At 44.8% G+C, this 18,027-nt stretch overlaps 1 protein-coding gene across 1 annotated transcript in view; it reads right to left on the bottom strand.

Annotated features, from left to right (window-relative positions):
- Positions 1 to 1,363: 1,363 nt before the first annotated feature.
- The window catches only part of CCDC107 (coiled-coil domain containing 107), a 28,031-nt gene continuing 11,367 nt past the window's right edge, over positions 1,364 to 18,027 (bottom strand). Inside the window, exons 3-6 of the mRNA XM_073651812.1 lie at positions 10,833 to 10,899; positions 4,334 to 4,424; positions 3,837 to 3,946; positions 1,364 to 2,153 (exon numbers count right to left, since the gene is read on the bottom strand). Coding sequence (XP_073507913.1) covers positions 1,909 to 2,153; positions 3,837 to 3,946; positions 4,334 to 4,424; positions 10,833 to 10,899 — 513 coding nt within the window. The 3' untranslated portion in view covers positions 1,364 to 1,908. The remainder of the gene's footprint in view (positions 2,154 to 3,836; positions 3,947 to 4,333; positions 4,425 to 10,832; positions 10,900 to 18,027) is intronic.

Raw genomic sequence — 18,027 nt, 5'->3', positions numbered from 1 at the left:
GTTGTTTATTATCCTAGCAGGTCACTTCACATTAATATTTCTTATTTTTTGCACTCATGCACTTTAGTTTTTAGTCTACAACCCTGATCACTGATTATTTGGATGTGATAACTTTAGCATCAGTAGCTAAATGCAATACATTACCTCTTGCCCCTTTTATTGGCCTATACTCATATTATTTCCACATACCGTATTTTTCAGACTATAAGACGCACTTTTTTCCTCCAAAATTTTGGAGGAAAGTGGGGGGGGGGGGGTGCGTCTTATAGTCTGAATATATAGTGTGTGTGTGTGTGTGTGTGTGTGTGTGTGTGTGTGTGTGTGTGTGTGTGTGTGTGTGTGTGTGTGTGTGTGTGTGTGTGTGTGTGTGTGTGGCGGCAGCGCGGGATCAGTGGGGCACAGGAGGCAGCAGCCGCCTGCTGCAGCCAACACTGTACCCGCTACTAAAGAAAATGAATATTCACTGCTCACCATGCCCATGGGTGTGGAGAGCAGTGAATATTCATTTTCTTTAATCGCACGCACACACTGTACCAACAGCACGACTCCTGCTGCGCTCGGCGGTCACGTGTGCCCACTATTACAGATCATGGATATTCACTACAACCCACTCCCATGGGTTTTAGTGCATATTCATGCTCTTTAGTAGCAGGCACATGTGACTGACCGCAGCAGCAGGAGCCACGCTGCGGCTACAGTGTGCGCACTATTAAGGAGAGTGAATGGTCACTGCTTCCCACGAACACAGTCCCAGCGTGGGGAGCAGTGACTATTCCAGCAGTGATGCCATGTGCGGCTCACACAGTGAGATCAGTGTCGACAGCACTTTTTTTGTGTGCAGCGTGATAGGGATCAGGGGGTGTCAAGCATAGCAGGATGGAGGGATGAGGGGTGCCATGCATACTAGGAAGAGGGATGGGGGAATACATACCAGGAAGAGAGATGGGGGGGGGGGGCATACATACCAGGAAGAGGGATGAAGAATGCCAAGCATACCAGGATGGGCAGCAGGGGGGGGGTGCCAAGCATACCAGGATGGGCAGCAGGGGGGGTGCCAAGCATACCAGGATGGGGGCCATATATACAAGGATGGAGATATTAACAAAATTGGGGGACATTACTCATATAACAGTGTCAGCAGTCTCCCTACACTGAATCTCTGGCTCCCTTGTGGTCTACTACTCTACTCTTCGAGTTGCAGTCCAGCGATATTACAGCATCCATTGCTCCAGCATGATCATCTCACTGCATTTATGTCTTCAGTCCGTACTGCACAATAGTCACTAATTCAGATGAACACTTGGAGAATCCACCTCACCAATTGAGACATAACTACCAGGTAATACATAAAAAATGGGTTTAAAAAGAACTGCCATTTTGGTGATTATGTAATATATTATAAAATGCATCTTCATACATATTGCCTTGATTTCATCATCATTTCTGCACATCATAATTTAAAGGGGTCATCCAGGCTTAGGAGAAAAAAAAAAAGAAGTCTGCTGTCACACAGTGCGATTTTAGACTTGGAACGTGACAGTGTACTATACTCGCTGTAACGATTTGTCGTTAATTCCTGGTGCAAGTGGGTATGTATGCAAATTTGTATATTTATGGTCACGTGCTGACTAGACACGATCAACTTCTCTCAATATAGAAGCCGGATGAGTCCAGTTGGCACACGAAAGAAAGAATATAAATTATTCATTTGCACTAGGAATACCAAGAAACAGTGACGGCGTACACACCGAATGTGGTGCCAATGCAGCAGTGTGACGTCACATCGAATGACTGGCGTCCCAAGCATGGTCAACCCCTTAAAGATGTGAAATTTAAATAGGTGAACCACTTTTCCCCAAAATAAATCGTACATAGAAGTAAGACATAGCATTCTAGTCCAGTGTTATCTCAGTCTTTTATGTTGCGTTTTCTCAATCCATCAGATGTATGTCTTCCCGTTACATCTTGTTCCTCAAGCAGAGAACGGTCTACTTTACAATGAGATTCTTCTGAAACATGGTCGTGTACAGGCAAATTGAGATCCACCTCATCAAGCTTTGAAATGTCTTTTCCTTTTTCTCCTGAGATTTCAGTATTCTGAACTTTGAATGAATCAATCAGATTCTCAAATGTATCTTCACAGGTCTGATTTACTGTAAAAATAAGAATTTGGTTAATGACCTTGCATATCAGCGACAAGTACATTAAAAAATTCACAGTCTACTCCAATATCGTGCAACAAATGACACTTCTAAAAAAATTGTCTGGGAACATGTTATAGTGTGAAAATTAAACTTTTCATAAAGCTTTCAATTGCTATGATTTTGACTCTTGCACCTGAAAAGAAGCCTTTACGGCAGGGTATGGAGGATGTATGACAAGTACGGAGCAGCCTACTATGGAAGTGGTACCACAGCTGCTCAAGGACTGAACCCTTTCCTGTATTTTATGGTTTTAGAGATCAGCAGCTGTTTTTTTTTTATAGATCATAGCTGAAGCCAAAATTAAGTCCACACTTCAGCAGCAAAGGGGACTTCTTGACCAACATTGATGAGACGAGTAAGAATTGCAGACATGCAGAGCTCCAAAATGTTTGGCGATTGCCCTGTTACAAGTTATAACATCATTTACTTATAGTGGCTTATTACACTTTGAGGAAATCTTAAAGCGGAAGTAAACTTTGTTTTTTTTCAATTAGTAGGCACTTAAATTACCTTCAGACTGGAAGGGATCAGAGTCCCGAGACCCTCACCAATTGTGCAATAGACCTCTGAAAGGTGAGCAGATCGCCAGACGGGAGCACACTGTTCCTGTCTGAGCACGTTCATAGACAGGGTATGGATTCAATAGAAAGCATAGGCTATGAAGCATTATTAGGCACTATGATGGACAAAAAGAAGTTTGGTGAAGCCCTGGAAAATGCTAACTACCTATTGGAATAGTGGCTATAGTTTAGAGCAGGAGGGATAATGCTATGGGGTTGTTTTTCAGGGTTTACAATGGGAACGTTATTAGAATAAGTTTAGTGCCACAGTATTCATAGACCCTTTAGGCTACTGCACGCTTCCAACTTTGTGGGTCCATTGCTGTTCCAGCACACCTGTGTCACTGCAAGATCCATAAAGTCATGGTTTATGTTTGGAATGCACATTGCAAGTCAAAACTTATTGTCCAACATCAGTGTCGGATATCAATTGATCTTACGTAGAGTTGTCTAAGCAGCTCTTATAGGTGTGATAGTCAAATGGTCACATACTCTAGGCAAGAGTTTCCCAACCTCAGTCCACATGAGCCTCTAACAAATCAGGTTTTCAGGATTTCCTTGGTATTGCACAGGCGATAATTCCATCATTTGTGAATACTAAGGAAATGCTGAAAACATGATCTGTTGGTGGCTCTTGCGGACTGGAGTTGGGGGAACACTGTTCTAGGCCATATAATATATGTGGCTTGGTGAAAAATTGTAACAGTAAGTGAGCAACTAGAGCTGGACAGATCGATTCACAGGTGTACAGTCCATCAGCCAGATCGTAGTCTATGAAAGCTGGACTGGAGGTTCACAAATCCCTTGCCTTCTCGGATCCATGGTGCGGCTTTTGGTTAGTGGTTGCATTGATGGTGCGGCATGACGTATAGATCATTGTGCCAGCACAACTAATCCAAAGCTGCACTCGGAAAGCAAAAGATCCACGAGCCTCCCGTCCAGCGATCAACTACTCAAATGGTTGATGGACTGGAGTTCCGCGAATCAATCCGTCCATCTTTATGAGCAACACTTATGTGTATGATCACACCATTGGACAATTATAGGTTTTCGGCAATTACAGACTCATTACCTGTGTTGTTAAACGTAGATTTATCCATCCCACTCTTCTTCATTAACTGTCTAATAGACAGTAATTGATTCATAATTGCATCTTTCTGCTCCGTAGCCAAGGAATTGACACTAGAAGTAAGCACAAAGACATTCTGCATAAATTATTTACTACCATAAGTCAATTCTAACAGTAAAGGTCAGCTGAAGACAGGAAACCGAGACTTGTACTTATGGAAATGCAGAATGGAAAACTCATAAAAGGCTGTGTCTGTTGGGCCATGAAGCAACTAATCCACAAACTTAGCTCAAAGCTGGAGTCGCTTTGCATATTTTACAGAGTTTATTCAGGTGCGGTATCCAGTTCTGCAGATCAGCTTTACTAACATGTAGAAAATGCAGCCCAGTAATTGATAAAGTGCCAACGTAGCCCCTAGTCAATTACAAAGGCTGCTTTACTACCTTATTACAATCCATATGTCAGTTATAGACGATCTCAATAGAAATAGCATGGCTTACCAGCTGGAGAGCGGATCAAGCTGGGTTAGTAATGAATTTAGCATTTTCTCAGTTTGGGAAAGATGTTTTTCTAACTGCAAAAGCTGATTTTCTAGATGATTCAGAATAAAAGACAGAGACAATCAAAATATGTTATTACTGTAACAGATTCTCCACTTGTTACTAGAAATACAGTCTCAAAACTGTTCTACAGAAGCAAAAGTGAGGTGTTTCCACGGATATAAAGACTTTTCCTGGCAGCTGTATCAGTCAGTATAGAGCCTTGAAATGAGCTCTAGTTATTAAAATTATTACTTTCATCTATTTCTGAGAGATGGCGACAGCCCCAAATGCAGCACATTAGTAATGATGCAATATGCACGCAAGGAATATTGCACTATCCTAGATTTGCTATTTAGTAGCCTGGGAATCCACAAGGACAACAAACTTGACAGTTCCAATGGGCGCTATACTGGTGTCCAACATGCTTTCCATTAAAAAAAAACCTAATAAAACAAAAACATTGCCTAGAGAAAACAAATTAACTCAGTGGCATACACAGACTAATTGGAAAAGATTATACGTGAATTATTAACCCAAGTTAAAAAGTTGCAATTTTCATTACTTCTCAGACCCACTGATATTCAATTTACAGCCTGCTTCTAGAATCAGACTTGTCATGCAAGGCTGTCCTTCTCAGTAATACATGCTGGATGTGAAGTGTGTGTCCAGGTAGCCATGGCTTTTTTACCACTCATGAATAAGCACAGCTATATCTCTATACAACCCATGTCATCTCCTATCCCCTGCGGATTGTGGGGATGTCTATCGGATGCAGTCCACATGACCCCTTCCTCCAAGTTCTACGTAGGTTCTTGTCTCTCTCTAAAGTGATGCTGTGTGTCGACTCTCCCCTTGCCTCTGCAGATTCTGCCTGGGTTTTGCTCTCATATTACACAGCTTGTGTGGTCTACCCTCCCAAATAAGTTGAGTTCAGATGTCAGTTTTATCGGTCGACCATGACAGCACCACGAGAGAGGGGGATCGGCCCACCAAGGACAGGAAACCTACAGGCTTAAAACGGCGGCACCTCTCTCCCGCCTCAGTTTTGTTTCCAGACCTTGGTGGGGGAACCTGTGACAGGCTTACCTGTTGAAGATGCCGGACTTTTTCTAATGGACGCGACCTATCGAGCGGCGCCCCTGCCTGAAGTGGACAGCTCCAGCGTCACTTGGATCGGCGCCCCTGCTTGGGGTTGGCAGCTCCAGCGACGCATCTAATAAAAGCGGTGGAGCGACGCCCCTGCCTGGGGTCCGTAGCCCCAGCATCGCTCGTGTCAATGGTGGAGCAGTGCGCCTATGCCTGGGGTCTGCAGCTCCAGCATCGCTCGCGTCAATGGTGGAGCGGCGAACAAAGCCTGGGGTTTGCAGCCCCAGCGCCGCATACTGCAGCGGCTTCTGGGTCCCTCCTGTAGCGTGGCTACGCACTTCCGGGCTCTGTATGAAGCCGGGGGTGTGGGATGAAGATGCCGGTGAGCGCCTCCGGCACTCACGTGAGCAGATCCGGACGTTCCGGTCACGTGCAGTCACCGGGAAAACGCAGTTCTGACCCCTATTGCCAGCAGGTGGCGAGCCCAGAGGGCTGTCGCACCGGATATTATGGAAAAATAAAGAAAACCCCGAAAGCTGTAAAAAAAAAAGGGGGGGGGGGGGGTGGGGAGCAGGTGCTGCTATAAAAGCATTTAGTCATTATAGCTCCATGCTTCCCAGCTACTTCTGTTCCCATCATAAAATGGAATCAGAAAGTGAGCAGAGCAGCAGCAGCCGCCATCACCATCTCAGCGGCTGCCAGGTTACCGGTGACACCCGGACCTCAGGAAGGCGAGGATCTGCGAATAGGTCCAGTCATCACAGTTCCTCGAGGATGGACAAATATGCAGCCTCCGGGGATGATCCCCCGGCTGAGAAAAGTCCTTCCTCCAAACAGTTACCAGCCATTTGAGAAGTCTGGGTAAGTGATCTTCGAGAAAGTTCACTTAGTAATAGGCTGTCCCTTCTTCTGTTTAATCTTACTAGGGGAAGAAGTGCATCACCAAAGCTAAGCACAAGGAGTGTGCGTTCGGTAAAGCCCTATTGGCGAACTCATACCCAAAAAGGCTGTGCCAATCCTGTATTAATCAGACTTTGACAGATGAGACCCCTAGTTTCACTTCAGGGTTAAAATCATTGGTCTAGTTAGAGATCAGCAATGTCTTCTCTAAAAAAGTAAAAGAGAATGGAGGATACCATACCGCTAAATGAGATTGATGGTCTGGTTAAGCGGTCCACTCAACTAAGGGCATTATGGACACCAGACCAGAAAAATCGGTCCAAGACATTATGTTCAGGGACCTGGAACAAAGAAAGAGGACATGTTTCCTGGTTAATAATAAATTTCAAGGATTGATGCATAAGGAGTGAGAAAGACAGGAGAAAAAGGGCTCTCTTCTCCCTTCCATTAAGAGAAAATACCCCTTTGAGGATTCAGCCTCATCCTCGTGGGAGAAAGCCCCGAGACTAGATGTAGGTATAACAAAAGGCATCTAGAAAATCATCTCTCCCCTTTGATGATATGGGAGCCATTAAGGACCCCTTGGACAGAAAACCTGATACATTTCTTAAATGAACCTGGGAAACATCAGCTGGAGCCTTAAAGCCAGCTTTTGCAGCAACTTGTACAGCCAGGTCATTGATGATTTGGCTGGAACAGCTTGAGTCCCATCTAAAAGATAAGACATCCAGAAAGGAGATATTATCCAACATCCCACTCATGCAGTGAGCTGCTGCTTTCCTAGCAGACGCCTCTGCGGATTCTGTTAGGCTGGCGGCAAGGCACCATGTCCAATGCGGCCCGTAGAGCCTTATGGCTTAAGTGTTGGCCGGGAGATATCCAGGTCAGAACGAGACTGTGCTCTATTCCGTGTGAGGGGGAACATCTCTTCGGACCAGCTCTGGATGAGATCTTGGACAAGGCAAGCGATACAAAAAAGGATTCCCTAACCTGTCCATGCCTGCTTATAAAAGTTCTTTCCGTAAAAGAAGATTTGTACGTAAAAGACCGCAGAAGGATCAGGATAAGTGAGAAGATCGTAGGCCGAAAGGTAGAGGGCTTCTGTTCGGTTCTTCTACTCGGGGAAGCAGGGAAGCAGAGTCAATGACTCGTAGCCCAGGTAAGGGGGAGGCTGTTGCGCTTCTTACCTGCCTGGACAAATATTTCAGCCAGTAACTGGATCTTTAATTTGATAGGTTCAAGTTCCAGGAGATCCCTCATGAGAGACTCATCTTGACCCCGGTTGAGGTGGGGGGCACCAATAGGGAAAATCTTGGAGTTTTTACAAAAAGGTCTTGAGCTAGGGTTATCCACCCGCTTCCTTAAAGTTCAGGTTTCTGCCATGGGTGCCCTATATAGCTGTGATCTAGCAGGTAACTACTGGGTTTCTTGGTTCATAAAGGCAGCTTTTAGATCTAGACCCATTATTAAAAGCAGCCTGGTTCCCTAGGATCTAAATTTGGTTCTAAAGGCCTTGACTAACTCGCCGTTTGAGCCAATAGAGTCAGCAACCTTTAAATCCCTCTCCCTTCAGACCGCTTTGTTAATAGCTTAAACCTCGGCCAGGAGAATTAATGATATCCAAGCCCTGTCTATGGTCTTGCAGTTTACTCAAATTCTGGATGATAGAGTGATTTTTAGACCAGATCCTGCCTACTTCCCTAAGATAGCCACTCGTTTCCACAGACTTCAGGAAGTCATTCTACCCTCCTTTTGTCCAAATCCTAGTAACCAGAAAGAGGCGGAGTTACATACCTTAGATGTGAGGAGGTGTGTGGTTAGGGCCAAAGACTTTAGGAAAGATAACTCGTTGCTTATATCCTACCAAGGGACTAGGAAAGGGTCTAAAGTCACGAAGTCCACCATAGTTAGATGGATTAGGGAGGCCATTTCTCTAGCATATACATCTAGCGGTGAGGAAGTGCCACAAGGGTTGAAGGCTCACTCCACCCGGGCTGTGGCGACCTCCTGGGCGGAGAAAACAGGTGTCTCGATAGAAGACAAATGTAAGGCTGCTACCTGGTCCTCTCCCTCTACATTCTATAGACACTATAGGTTAGATATGGGTGTATCGGCTGACCTCACCTTTGGGAGAAGAGTGCTCCAGACTGTGGTCCCTCCCTAGATTACTTTCATCTCTCTAATTCTCTCGTGATGCGGTCATGGTCGACCGATAAAGTCTTAAGTTACTTTCCCGTAATGGGATTTTTCGGACACCATGACAGCACCCTTATATTCCCTCCCTTCACGTTTGTGGGAGCACTCCCCTTTTATTAATCTCACACTCTAATAGGTGTCATGTGGTATGATAAAGTTGTTGAGATTGTTTGCTGTGTTTATTAACCTGGTGGTCCGCTCAATGCTCTGTAATCCAAACTGAGGTGGGAGAGAGGTACCACCCTTTTAAGCCTGTATGTTTCTTGTCCTCGGTGGGCAGATCCCCTCTCTCGTGGTGCTGTCATGGTCTACGAAGAATTCTGTTACCGGTAAGTAACTTAAGACTTTTCTTGTACAGGTTCTGGGTTTTTCACTGATAGAATTTGCACTTATGACAACCTACGGGGTTGTTCACACGTCTAATTTTTTTCCCCGACCAAGTGGTCAAAATCCAAGTCTAAGGATCTGTGAAAAAAACCTACCGCATTCGGATGTCCGTTTTTCACAGTGATAGAAAAAAAAAAAGTTTCTCTAGCTTTTTTTTAATCAAAAGAGAAATTGATGAAACTTAGATGTCACTCGGATGAGAATCACGGGTCCTATATTTGCATGTAAGTGACATGTACAGTGCCTACAAGTAGTATTCAACCCCCTGCAGATTTAGCTGGTTTGATAAGATGCAAATAAGTTAGAGCCTTCAAACTGCAAACGAGAGTAGGTTTTATGAACAGAAGCATAAATCTTACAAACCAAAAAGTTATGTTGCTCAGTTGAATTTTATTAAATTTTAAACATAAAAGTGTGGGTCAATTATTATTCAACCCCTATGTTTAATATTTTGTGGAATAACCCTTGTTTGCAATTACAGCTAATAATCGTCTTTTATAAGACCTGATCAGGCCGGCACAGGTCTGTGGAGTTATCTTGGCCCACTCCTCCATGCAGATCTTCTCCAAGTTATCTAGGTTCTTTAGGTGTCTGATGTGGACTTTATTCTTGAGCTCCTTCCACAAGTTTTCAATTGGGTTAAGGTCAGGAGACTGACTAGGCCACTCCAACACCTTGACTTTTTCCCTCTTGAACCAGGCCTTGGTTTTCTTGGCTGTGTGCTTTGGGTCGTTGTCTTGTTGGAAGATGAAATTACGACCCATCTTAAGATCCTTGATGGAGGAGCGGAGGTTCTTGGCCAAAATCTCCAGGTAGGCCGTGCTATCCATCTTCCCATGGATGAGGACCAGATGGCCAGGCCCCTTGGCTGAGAAACAGCCCCACAGCATGATGCTGCCACCACCATGCTTGACTGTAGGGATGGTATTCTTGGGGTCGTATGCAGTGCCATCCAGTCTCCAAACGTCACGTGTGTGGTTGGCACCAAAGATCTCGATCTTGGTCTCATCAGACCATAGAACCTTGAACCAGTCTGTCTCAGAGTCCTCCAAGTGATCATGAGCAAACTGTAGACGAGCCTTGACATGACGCTTTGAAAGTAAAGGTATCATACAGGCTCGTCTGGAACGGAGACCATTGCGGTGGAGTACGTTACTTATGGTATTGACTGAAACCAATGTCCCCACTGCCATGAGATCTTCCCGGAGCTCCTTCCTTGTTGTCCTTGGGTTAGCCTTGACTCTTCGGACAAGCCTGGCCTCAGCACGGGAGGACACTTTCAAAGGCTGTCCAAGCCGTGGAAGGCTAACAGTAGTTCCATAAGCCTTCCACTTACGGATGATGCTCCCAACAGTGGAGACAGGTAGGCCCAACTCCTTGGAAAGGGTTTTGTACCCCTTGCCAGCCTTGTGACCCTCCACGATCTTGTCTCTGATGGCCTTGGAATGCTCCTTTGTCTTTCCCATGTTGACCATGTCTGAGTGCTGTTCACAAGTTTGGGGAGGGTCTTAAATAGTCAGAAAAGGCTGGCAAAAGAGATCTTTAATCCACACATGTGAAGCTCATTATTCTTGGTTCCTGAACTACTTCTTAATACTTTAGGGGGACCAAACAGAATTCTTGAGGTTTGAGGGGTTGAATAATAAATGACACTCTGAATTAACTTTTTTTTTTTTTTTTTTAAAAAACGTTAAAACAACAAAAACAAAATTTGCTGCAGTGCATTTCCCACTTCCAGGCTGATCTACAGTACAAATGTCACAATGCCAAGTTAATTCCGCATGTGTCAACCAGCTAAATCTGCAGGGGGTTGAATACTACTTGTAGGCACTGTATACATGCTCACCAAGCAAATAATATATTTTACAGACACGTTTATATAAAGTACCTGTTTCCTTCGATTTTTTCTCTTCCTCTTCAGAGGTTTTGGATTTACTCTTCTCTTTTGATTGCATCTTAAATAAAAAGGGAAAAAAAAAAAATTAGAACACATACTATGATAGCACTGTGAGGGAATGACTTAAGCGATCACAATGTCGTGTACAGAAATAGTGTAGTCTAAATGTTGCTTTAGGCCTGATTCAGACGGCTGCACTGAAAGTCAGGCCAGTGAATGTCCGCAAATTGTGGACATAACTATCTCTGTGTGCATGCTAATTACATACATTAATCTAGTCCGTAAATCACACCAGAATAGTGTGTGCTATGACTTTTTTCACACACACTCTTGGAACAGTGTGGAATATAAGCCATAAGTATAATTGAACACAGAAGTTTACATACACTGTGTAAAAAGATACATCTGCATGTTTTTCTCAATGTCATGCATGAAATCAGAATAAACCTTTCCCGTTTTAGGAGAGGGAGAGAGAGAGAGAGAGAGGGGGAGAGGGAGAGAGAGAGGGGGAGAGGGAGAGAGAGAGGGGGAGAGGGAGAGAGAGAGGGGGAGAGGGAGAGAGAGAGGGGGAGAGGGAGAGAGAGAGGGGGAGAGGGAGAGAGAGAGGGGGAGAGGGAGAGAGAGAGGGGGAGAGGGAGAGAGAGAGGGGGAGAGGGAGAGAGAGAGGGGGAGAGGGAGAGAGAGAGGGGGAGAGGGAGAGAGAGAGGGGGAGAGGGAGAGAGAGAGGGGGAGAGGGAGAGAGAGAGGGGGAGAGGGAGAGAGAGAGGGGGAGAGGGAGAGAGAGAGGGGGAGAGGGAGAGAGAGAGGGGGAGAGGGAGAGAGAGAGGGGGAGAGGGAGAGAGAGAGGGGGAGAGGGAGAGAGAGAGGGGGAGAGGGAGAGAGAGAGGGGGAGAGGGAGAGAGAGAGGGGGAGAGGGAGAGAGAGAGGGGGAGAGGGAGAGAGAGAGGGGGAGAGGGAGAGAGAGAGGGGGAGAGGGAGAGAGAGAGGGGGAGAGGGAGAGAGAGAGGGGGAGAGGGAGAGAGAGAGGGGGAGAGGGAGAGAGAGAGGGGGAGAGGGAGAGGGAGAGGGGGAGAGGGAGAGGGAGAGGGAGAGGGAGAGGGAGAGGGAGAGGGAGAGGGAGAGGGAGAGGGAGAGGGAGAGGGAGAGGGAGAGGGAGAGGGAGAGGGAGAGGGAGAGGGAGAGGGAGAGGGAGAGGGAGAGGGAGAGGGAGAGGGAGAGGGAGAGGGAGAGGGAGAGGGAGAGGGAGAGGGAGAGGGAGAGGGAGAGGGAGAGGGAGAGGGAGAGGGAGAGGGAGAGGGAGAGGGAGAGGGAGAGGGAGAGGGAGAGGGAGAGGGAGAGGGAGAGGGAGAGGGAGAGGGAGAGGGAGAGGGAGAGGGAGAGGGACAATGTTTTAAGGCATTTTTGTTATTACTTACTGCAAAGTCAAAAGTTTACATACCCTAAGATTACTATGCCTTTAAACAATTCTGGACTGCACATATGATGATGTCATGTGTTTGGAAGCTTCTGATTAATGTTTGCATATGCACACAGGAACAAAGACCTTAATTTTTGGAGACATGTCCTGAGGTCTGATGAAACAAAAATTTTACTTTTTGGGCATAAAGACCATTGTTATGTTTGGAGGAAAAAGGGAGAGGCTTGGAAGCCTAAGAACTCCATCCCAACTGTGAAACACGGGGGTGGCAGCATCATGTTGTGGGGTTATGTTGCTGCAGGAGAGACTGGTGCACTTCACAAAACAGATAGAATCATGAGAAAACAAGATTATGTGGCAATACTGAAGAAACATCTCAAGACATCAGCCAGGAAGTTAAAGCTTGGGCAGAAATGGGTCTTCCAAATGGACAATGACCCGAAGCATGCTGCCAAAATGGTAAAGTCAATGTTTTGGAGTGGCCATCACAAAGCCCTGATCTCAATCCTATTGAAAATTTATGGGCAAAGCTGAAAAGGCAGGTGAGAGCAAGGCGACCCACAAACCTCGATCAGTTACACCAGTTTTGTCAGGAGGAATGGGCCCAAATTCCGACCAACTATTGTGTGAAGCTTGTGGAAGGATATCCCAAAAGTTTGACCCAAGTCATTCAGTTTAAGGGCAATGGTACCAAATACTAATGAAAAGTATGTAAACTTTTGACTGCAGTAAGTAATAAAAATGCCTTAAGACATTCTCTCTCTCGCTCTCTCATTATTCTGGCATTTGGCAAATATTAAAAATTATGGTAATCTTAATTGACCTAAAACGGGAAAGGTTTATTCTGATTTCATGTAAGATATTGAGAAAAACATGCATATGTGTCTTTTTATATAGTGTATGTAAACTTCTGGTTTCAACTGTAAATGGCACACTATAATGGGTGTGTGCTTTCCGTGTACGGTCTGTGGTGTACTGTGCTGCTCACCATTATTGGCACCCCTTCAATTTTTTTATATAGACCGTATTGTTCGGAGTATAAGACGCACCGGACCATAAGACGCACCTGGGTTTTAGAGGGGGAATATAGAAAAAAAAATGTAAGCAAAATATGTGGTTATGATGCACTGTTATGGGGGAGGGGGTCTGCTGCTAACACTGTTATAGGGGCAATATCCCCCAATTCTGTAGTAATATCCCCTCATCCTGGTATACATGGCAACCCCCCCCCCCCCCTTCATCCTGGTATGCATGGCAGAAACCCCCTCATCCTGGTATGCATAGCACCTCCATCCCTATCACACAAAAAAAATAAAAACTCCAATCACCTTTCTTCCCTCTGCTCCAGAATCGCGTCCTGCTCTGACTCACTGTGCGAGCCGCGCATGGCATCCCTGCAATGCGCGCTCACACAGGGAGATCAGCTGCCAGAATAGTCACTGCTCCCCACGCCGGGAATAATGGCGTGGGGAGCAGTGACTTCACGCTCCTTAATAGCGGACCACACTGTAGCCGCGCTGTGGCTCCTGCAGCTGCCGGGCAATTGCGTGTAGCCGCTATTAAAGGCCATAAATATTCACCCCCTCCTCTCCACTCCCATGGGGGTGAATATTCATGCTCTTTAGTAGCGGGCGCAAATGACCGCCGAGTGCTGCAGGAGCCACGGCTCCTGCAGACACTATACGCCCGTGATTAAGGAGAATGAATATTCAGTGGGCGTGGGGAGGAGTGAATATTCATTTTCTTTAGCAGCGGGGAAAGTGTAGGCTGCAGCAGCCACTATTGCATCCTGTAGCCCGCTCCTCCCTCGCTGCTGGTGCCCCCATGCCTCCATCACCCACAGCAACAAGACATTAAATTAGAAGATTCGGAACTATAAGACGCATCCTCCACTTTCCTCCAAAATTTTGGAGGAAAAAAAGTGCGTCTTATAGTCCAAAAAATATGGTATATCCTCAGAATTTTTAAATTAGTGGTCCAAAGTAATACAGCAATAAAACATGGAAACTGCAACATAGAAGTTGAAAAACAAAGAAGAAACAGAATAAATAGCATGTGCAGCAATAAAGGCACCCCTAATTAATACTTGGTTGCACACCCTTTGGCATTGATGACAGCCTCCAAACGTTTCTTGTAGCCATCTATAACCGTCTTGCACTTCTCAGCTGGAATTTTCTCCCACTCTACCTTTGCAGTTTGTTCAAGCTCTCAAATGTTTGAAGGGTTCTTTTTCCCAATGGCAGATTTCAGCTCACCCCAAAGATTCTCAATGGGATTGAAGTCAGGACTCATTGCTGGCCATTTTAAAAACAGTCCATTTTTTCTTTTTTCAACCATTCCTGTGTACTTTTGGATGCGTGCTTTGGGTCATTGTTTTGCTTGAAGACCCATGATCGTTGACTCAAAACAAGTTTTCTTACACTGGGTAGGACATTTCGCTCTAAAATCCCTTGATAATTTTCTGATTTCATGATTTCTGTGATACGGTCAAGGCCTCCAATACCGGATGGAGCAAAGAAACCCCACAGCATTATGGATCCTCCACCATGCTTAACTGTTGGTAAGGTGTTCTTTTCCTTATAAGCTTCATTGTGCTGTGTAAACAAACTGTTGCTTAACAATTGCCAAATAGCTCTATTTTTGTTTCATCTGTCCACAGAACATTTTCCCAGATGGATTGTGGTTTGTCAAGGTACTCTTTGGCAAAGATCAGTTGTTCCTTTTTACACTGCTCAAAAAAATAAAAGGGAACACTTATATTCTGTTGTTTAACTCCAAGTAAATCAAACTGTCCACTTAGGAAGCAACACTGATTGACAATCAGTTTCACATGCTGTTGTGCAAATGGAATAGACAACAGATGGAGATTATTGGCAATTATCAAGACACTCAATAAAAGGAGTGGTTCTGCACATGGGGACCACAGACCACATCTCAGTACCAATGCTTTCTGGCTGATGTTTTGGTCACTTTTGAATGTTGATAAAACAATGTCTCTTTATTATAACCTTATTGTAAAACAGCTTAATGCTGGACAGTACTAGACACAAAGCATAAAAAAGACAGTGTACTGAATGAAAAAATAAACACAAATGCTAAGTCAGCCTGATTGAGACTGACCTAACTAGCACAAATGGTATACATATAGTGGAACCCTCGGCAATATGAAGCCCTCCCTTAACAGTGGTCCTAAAAGACTTTAACAATGTGAAAATCATGTGACATATAAACCACCATGAATTCAAGAATACAGTACACACAGACCGACGCACTGTATGTACCACCGGTCAAATATCAGACAATTATTAGAGTATGATAACAGATAGTGGTTAGGCAATGTCATACCACTCGAACCATACAGATTTACCATCTCTAATTGTACCAAAAAATAAACCAGTGCACATTGAAGGCCACCTGGTCATATAATCACAGCAATATATCTGAGTCAGTGGGTACAGCTACCTCTCAAACTGCTGTACATCCACATAACTAGAATTGCGATAAATAGGTAGGAGACACTCATAGCTCAATGGAAAGAAATTACTACTTATCTTTCCAGTATTATCAGCAGTGCTCCAATTTAATAGGCGGGCTCCTGGCGCGTTTCACCTTCATCAGGGGAGTGCATAGCCCATTCATAGCCCAAGGTTCTACGCCATCACAGAGGTACATACTGTATGTTAAAAAGATATTATCCCCGTGTCTTTTATAGACGCCGCACGCTGACCGCCGGCGTGCGGCATGCTTCTGGGTTGTCATATGTCAGCTAGGTGACGCACATCCTGCCGGATGTATAATTACATCCGGCCTTGTACCCACTCCCCTGATGATGGTGAAATGCGTCGGGAGCCAGTCTATATAATTGGAGTACTGCTGATAATACTGGAAAGATTAGTAATTTCTTTCCATTGAGCTATGAGTGTCTCCTACCTATTTATCTCAATTCTAGTTATGTGGATGTACAGCATTTTATAAGAAGTGGTTGTACCCAATGACTCAGATATATTGCTGTGATTCTGTGACCAGGTGGCCTTCAGTGGGCACTGGTTTATTTTTTGGTACAATTAGAGATAATTGTCTGATATTTGACCGGTGGTACATACAGTGCGTCGGTCTGTGTGTACTGTATTCTTGAATTCATGGTGGTTTATAGGTCACGATTTTCACAATGTTAAAGTCTTTTATGACTACTGTTAAGGGAGGGCCTCATTGTCGAGGGTTCCACTATATGTATACCATTTGTGCTAGTTAGGTCAGTCTCAATCAGGCTGACTTAGCATTTGTGTTTATTTTTTCATTCAGTACAGTCATGGCCAAAAGTATTGAGAATGAGACAAATAGTAATTTTTCCAAAGTTTACTGCTTCATTTTTTGTAATGGCAATTTGCATATACTCCTGAATGTCAAAGAGTGATCAGCTTAACAGCAATTACTGTACTTGCGAAGTCAATATTTGCCCAGAAAATGAACTTTAACCCCCAAAACACATTTCAACATCATTGCAGTCCTGCCTTAAAAGGAGCAGCTAACATTTTTTTAGTGATTGATCCATTAACACAGGTGTGGGTGTTGATGAGGACAGGGCTGGCGATCAATCAGTCATGATTAAGTAAGAATGACATCACCGGACACTTTAAAAGGAGGCTGGTTCTTGGTATCATTGTTTCTCTTCAGTTAACCATGGTTATCTCTAAAGAAACACGTGCAGCCATCATTGCACTGCACAAAAATGGCCTAACAGGGAAGAGTATCGCAGCTACAAAGATTGCACCTCAGTCAACAATCTATCGCATCATCAAGAACTTCAAGGAGAGAGCTTCCATTGTTGTCAAAAAGGCTCCAGGGCGCCCAAGAAAGACCAGCAAGCGCCAGGACCGTATCTTAAAACTGTTTCAGCTGCGGGATCGGACTACCAGCAGTGCCGAGCTTGCTCAGGAATGGCAGCAGGCTGGTGTGAGTGCTTCTGCACGCACTGTGAGGCGGAGACTCTTTGAGCAAGGGCTGGTTTCAAGGAGGGCAGCAAAGAAGCCACTTCTCTCCAGAAAAAACATCAGGGACCGACTGATATTCTGCAAAAGATACAGGGAGTGGACTGCTGAGGACTGGGGCAAAGTCATTTTCTCTGATGAATCCCCTTTTTGATTGTTTGGGACATCTGGAAAACAGCTCATTCGGAGAAGAAGAGGTGAGCGCTACCACCAGTCTTGTCTCATGCCAACTGTAAAGCATCCTGAAACCATTCATGTGTGGGGTTGCTTCTCAGCCAAGGGAATCGGCTCACTCACAGTCTTGCCTAAAAACACAGCCATGAATAAAGAATGGTACCAGAATGTCCTCCAAGAGCAACTTCTCCCAACCGTCCAAGAGCAGTTTGGCGCCCAACAATGCCTTTTCCAGCATGATGGAGCACCTTGCCATAAAGCAAAGGTGATAACTAAATGGCTCATGGAACAAAACATAGAGATTTTGGGTCCATGGCCTGGAAACTCCCCAGATCTTAATCCCATTGAGAATTTGTGGTCAATCATCAAGAGACGGGTGGACAAACAAAAACCAACAAATTCTGGCAAAATGCAAGCATTGATTATGCAAGAATGGACTGCTATCAGTCAGGATTTGGTCCAAAAGTTGATTGAGAGCATGCCAGGGAGAATTACAGAGGTCTTGAAGAAGAAGGGGCAACACTGCAAATATTGACTTGCTGCATTAACTCATTCTAACTGTCAATATAACCTATTGGTACTCATAATATGATTGCAATTATATTTC

This window comes from Phyllobates terribilis, unplaced genomic scaffold, assembly GCF_046119375.1.
Source record: "Phyllobates terribilis strain yellow unplaced genomic scaffold, ASM4611937v1 Scaffold_11__3_contigs__length_659146591, whole genome shotgun sequence".
Classification (NCBI taxonomy): Eukaryota; Metazoa; Chordata; class Amphibia; order Anura; family Dendrobatidae; genus Phyllobates; species Phyllobates terribilis.
This window is presented reverse-complemented; position numbering and strand designations above follow the sequence as displayed.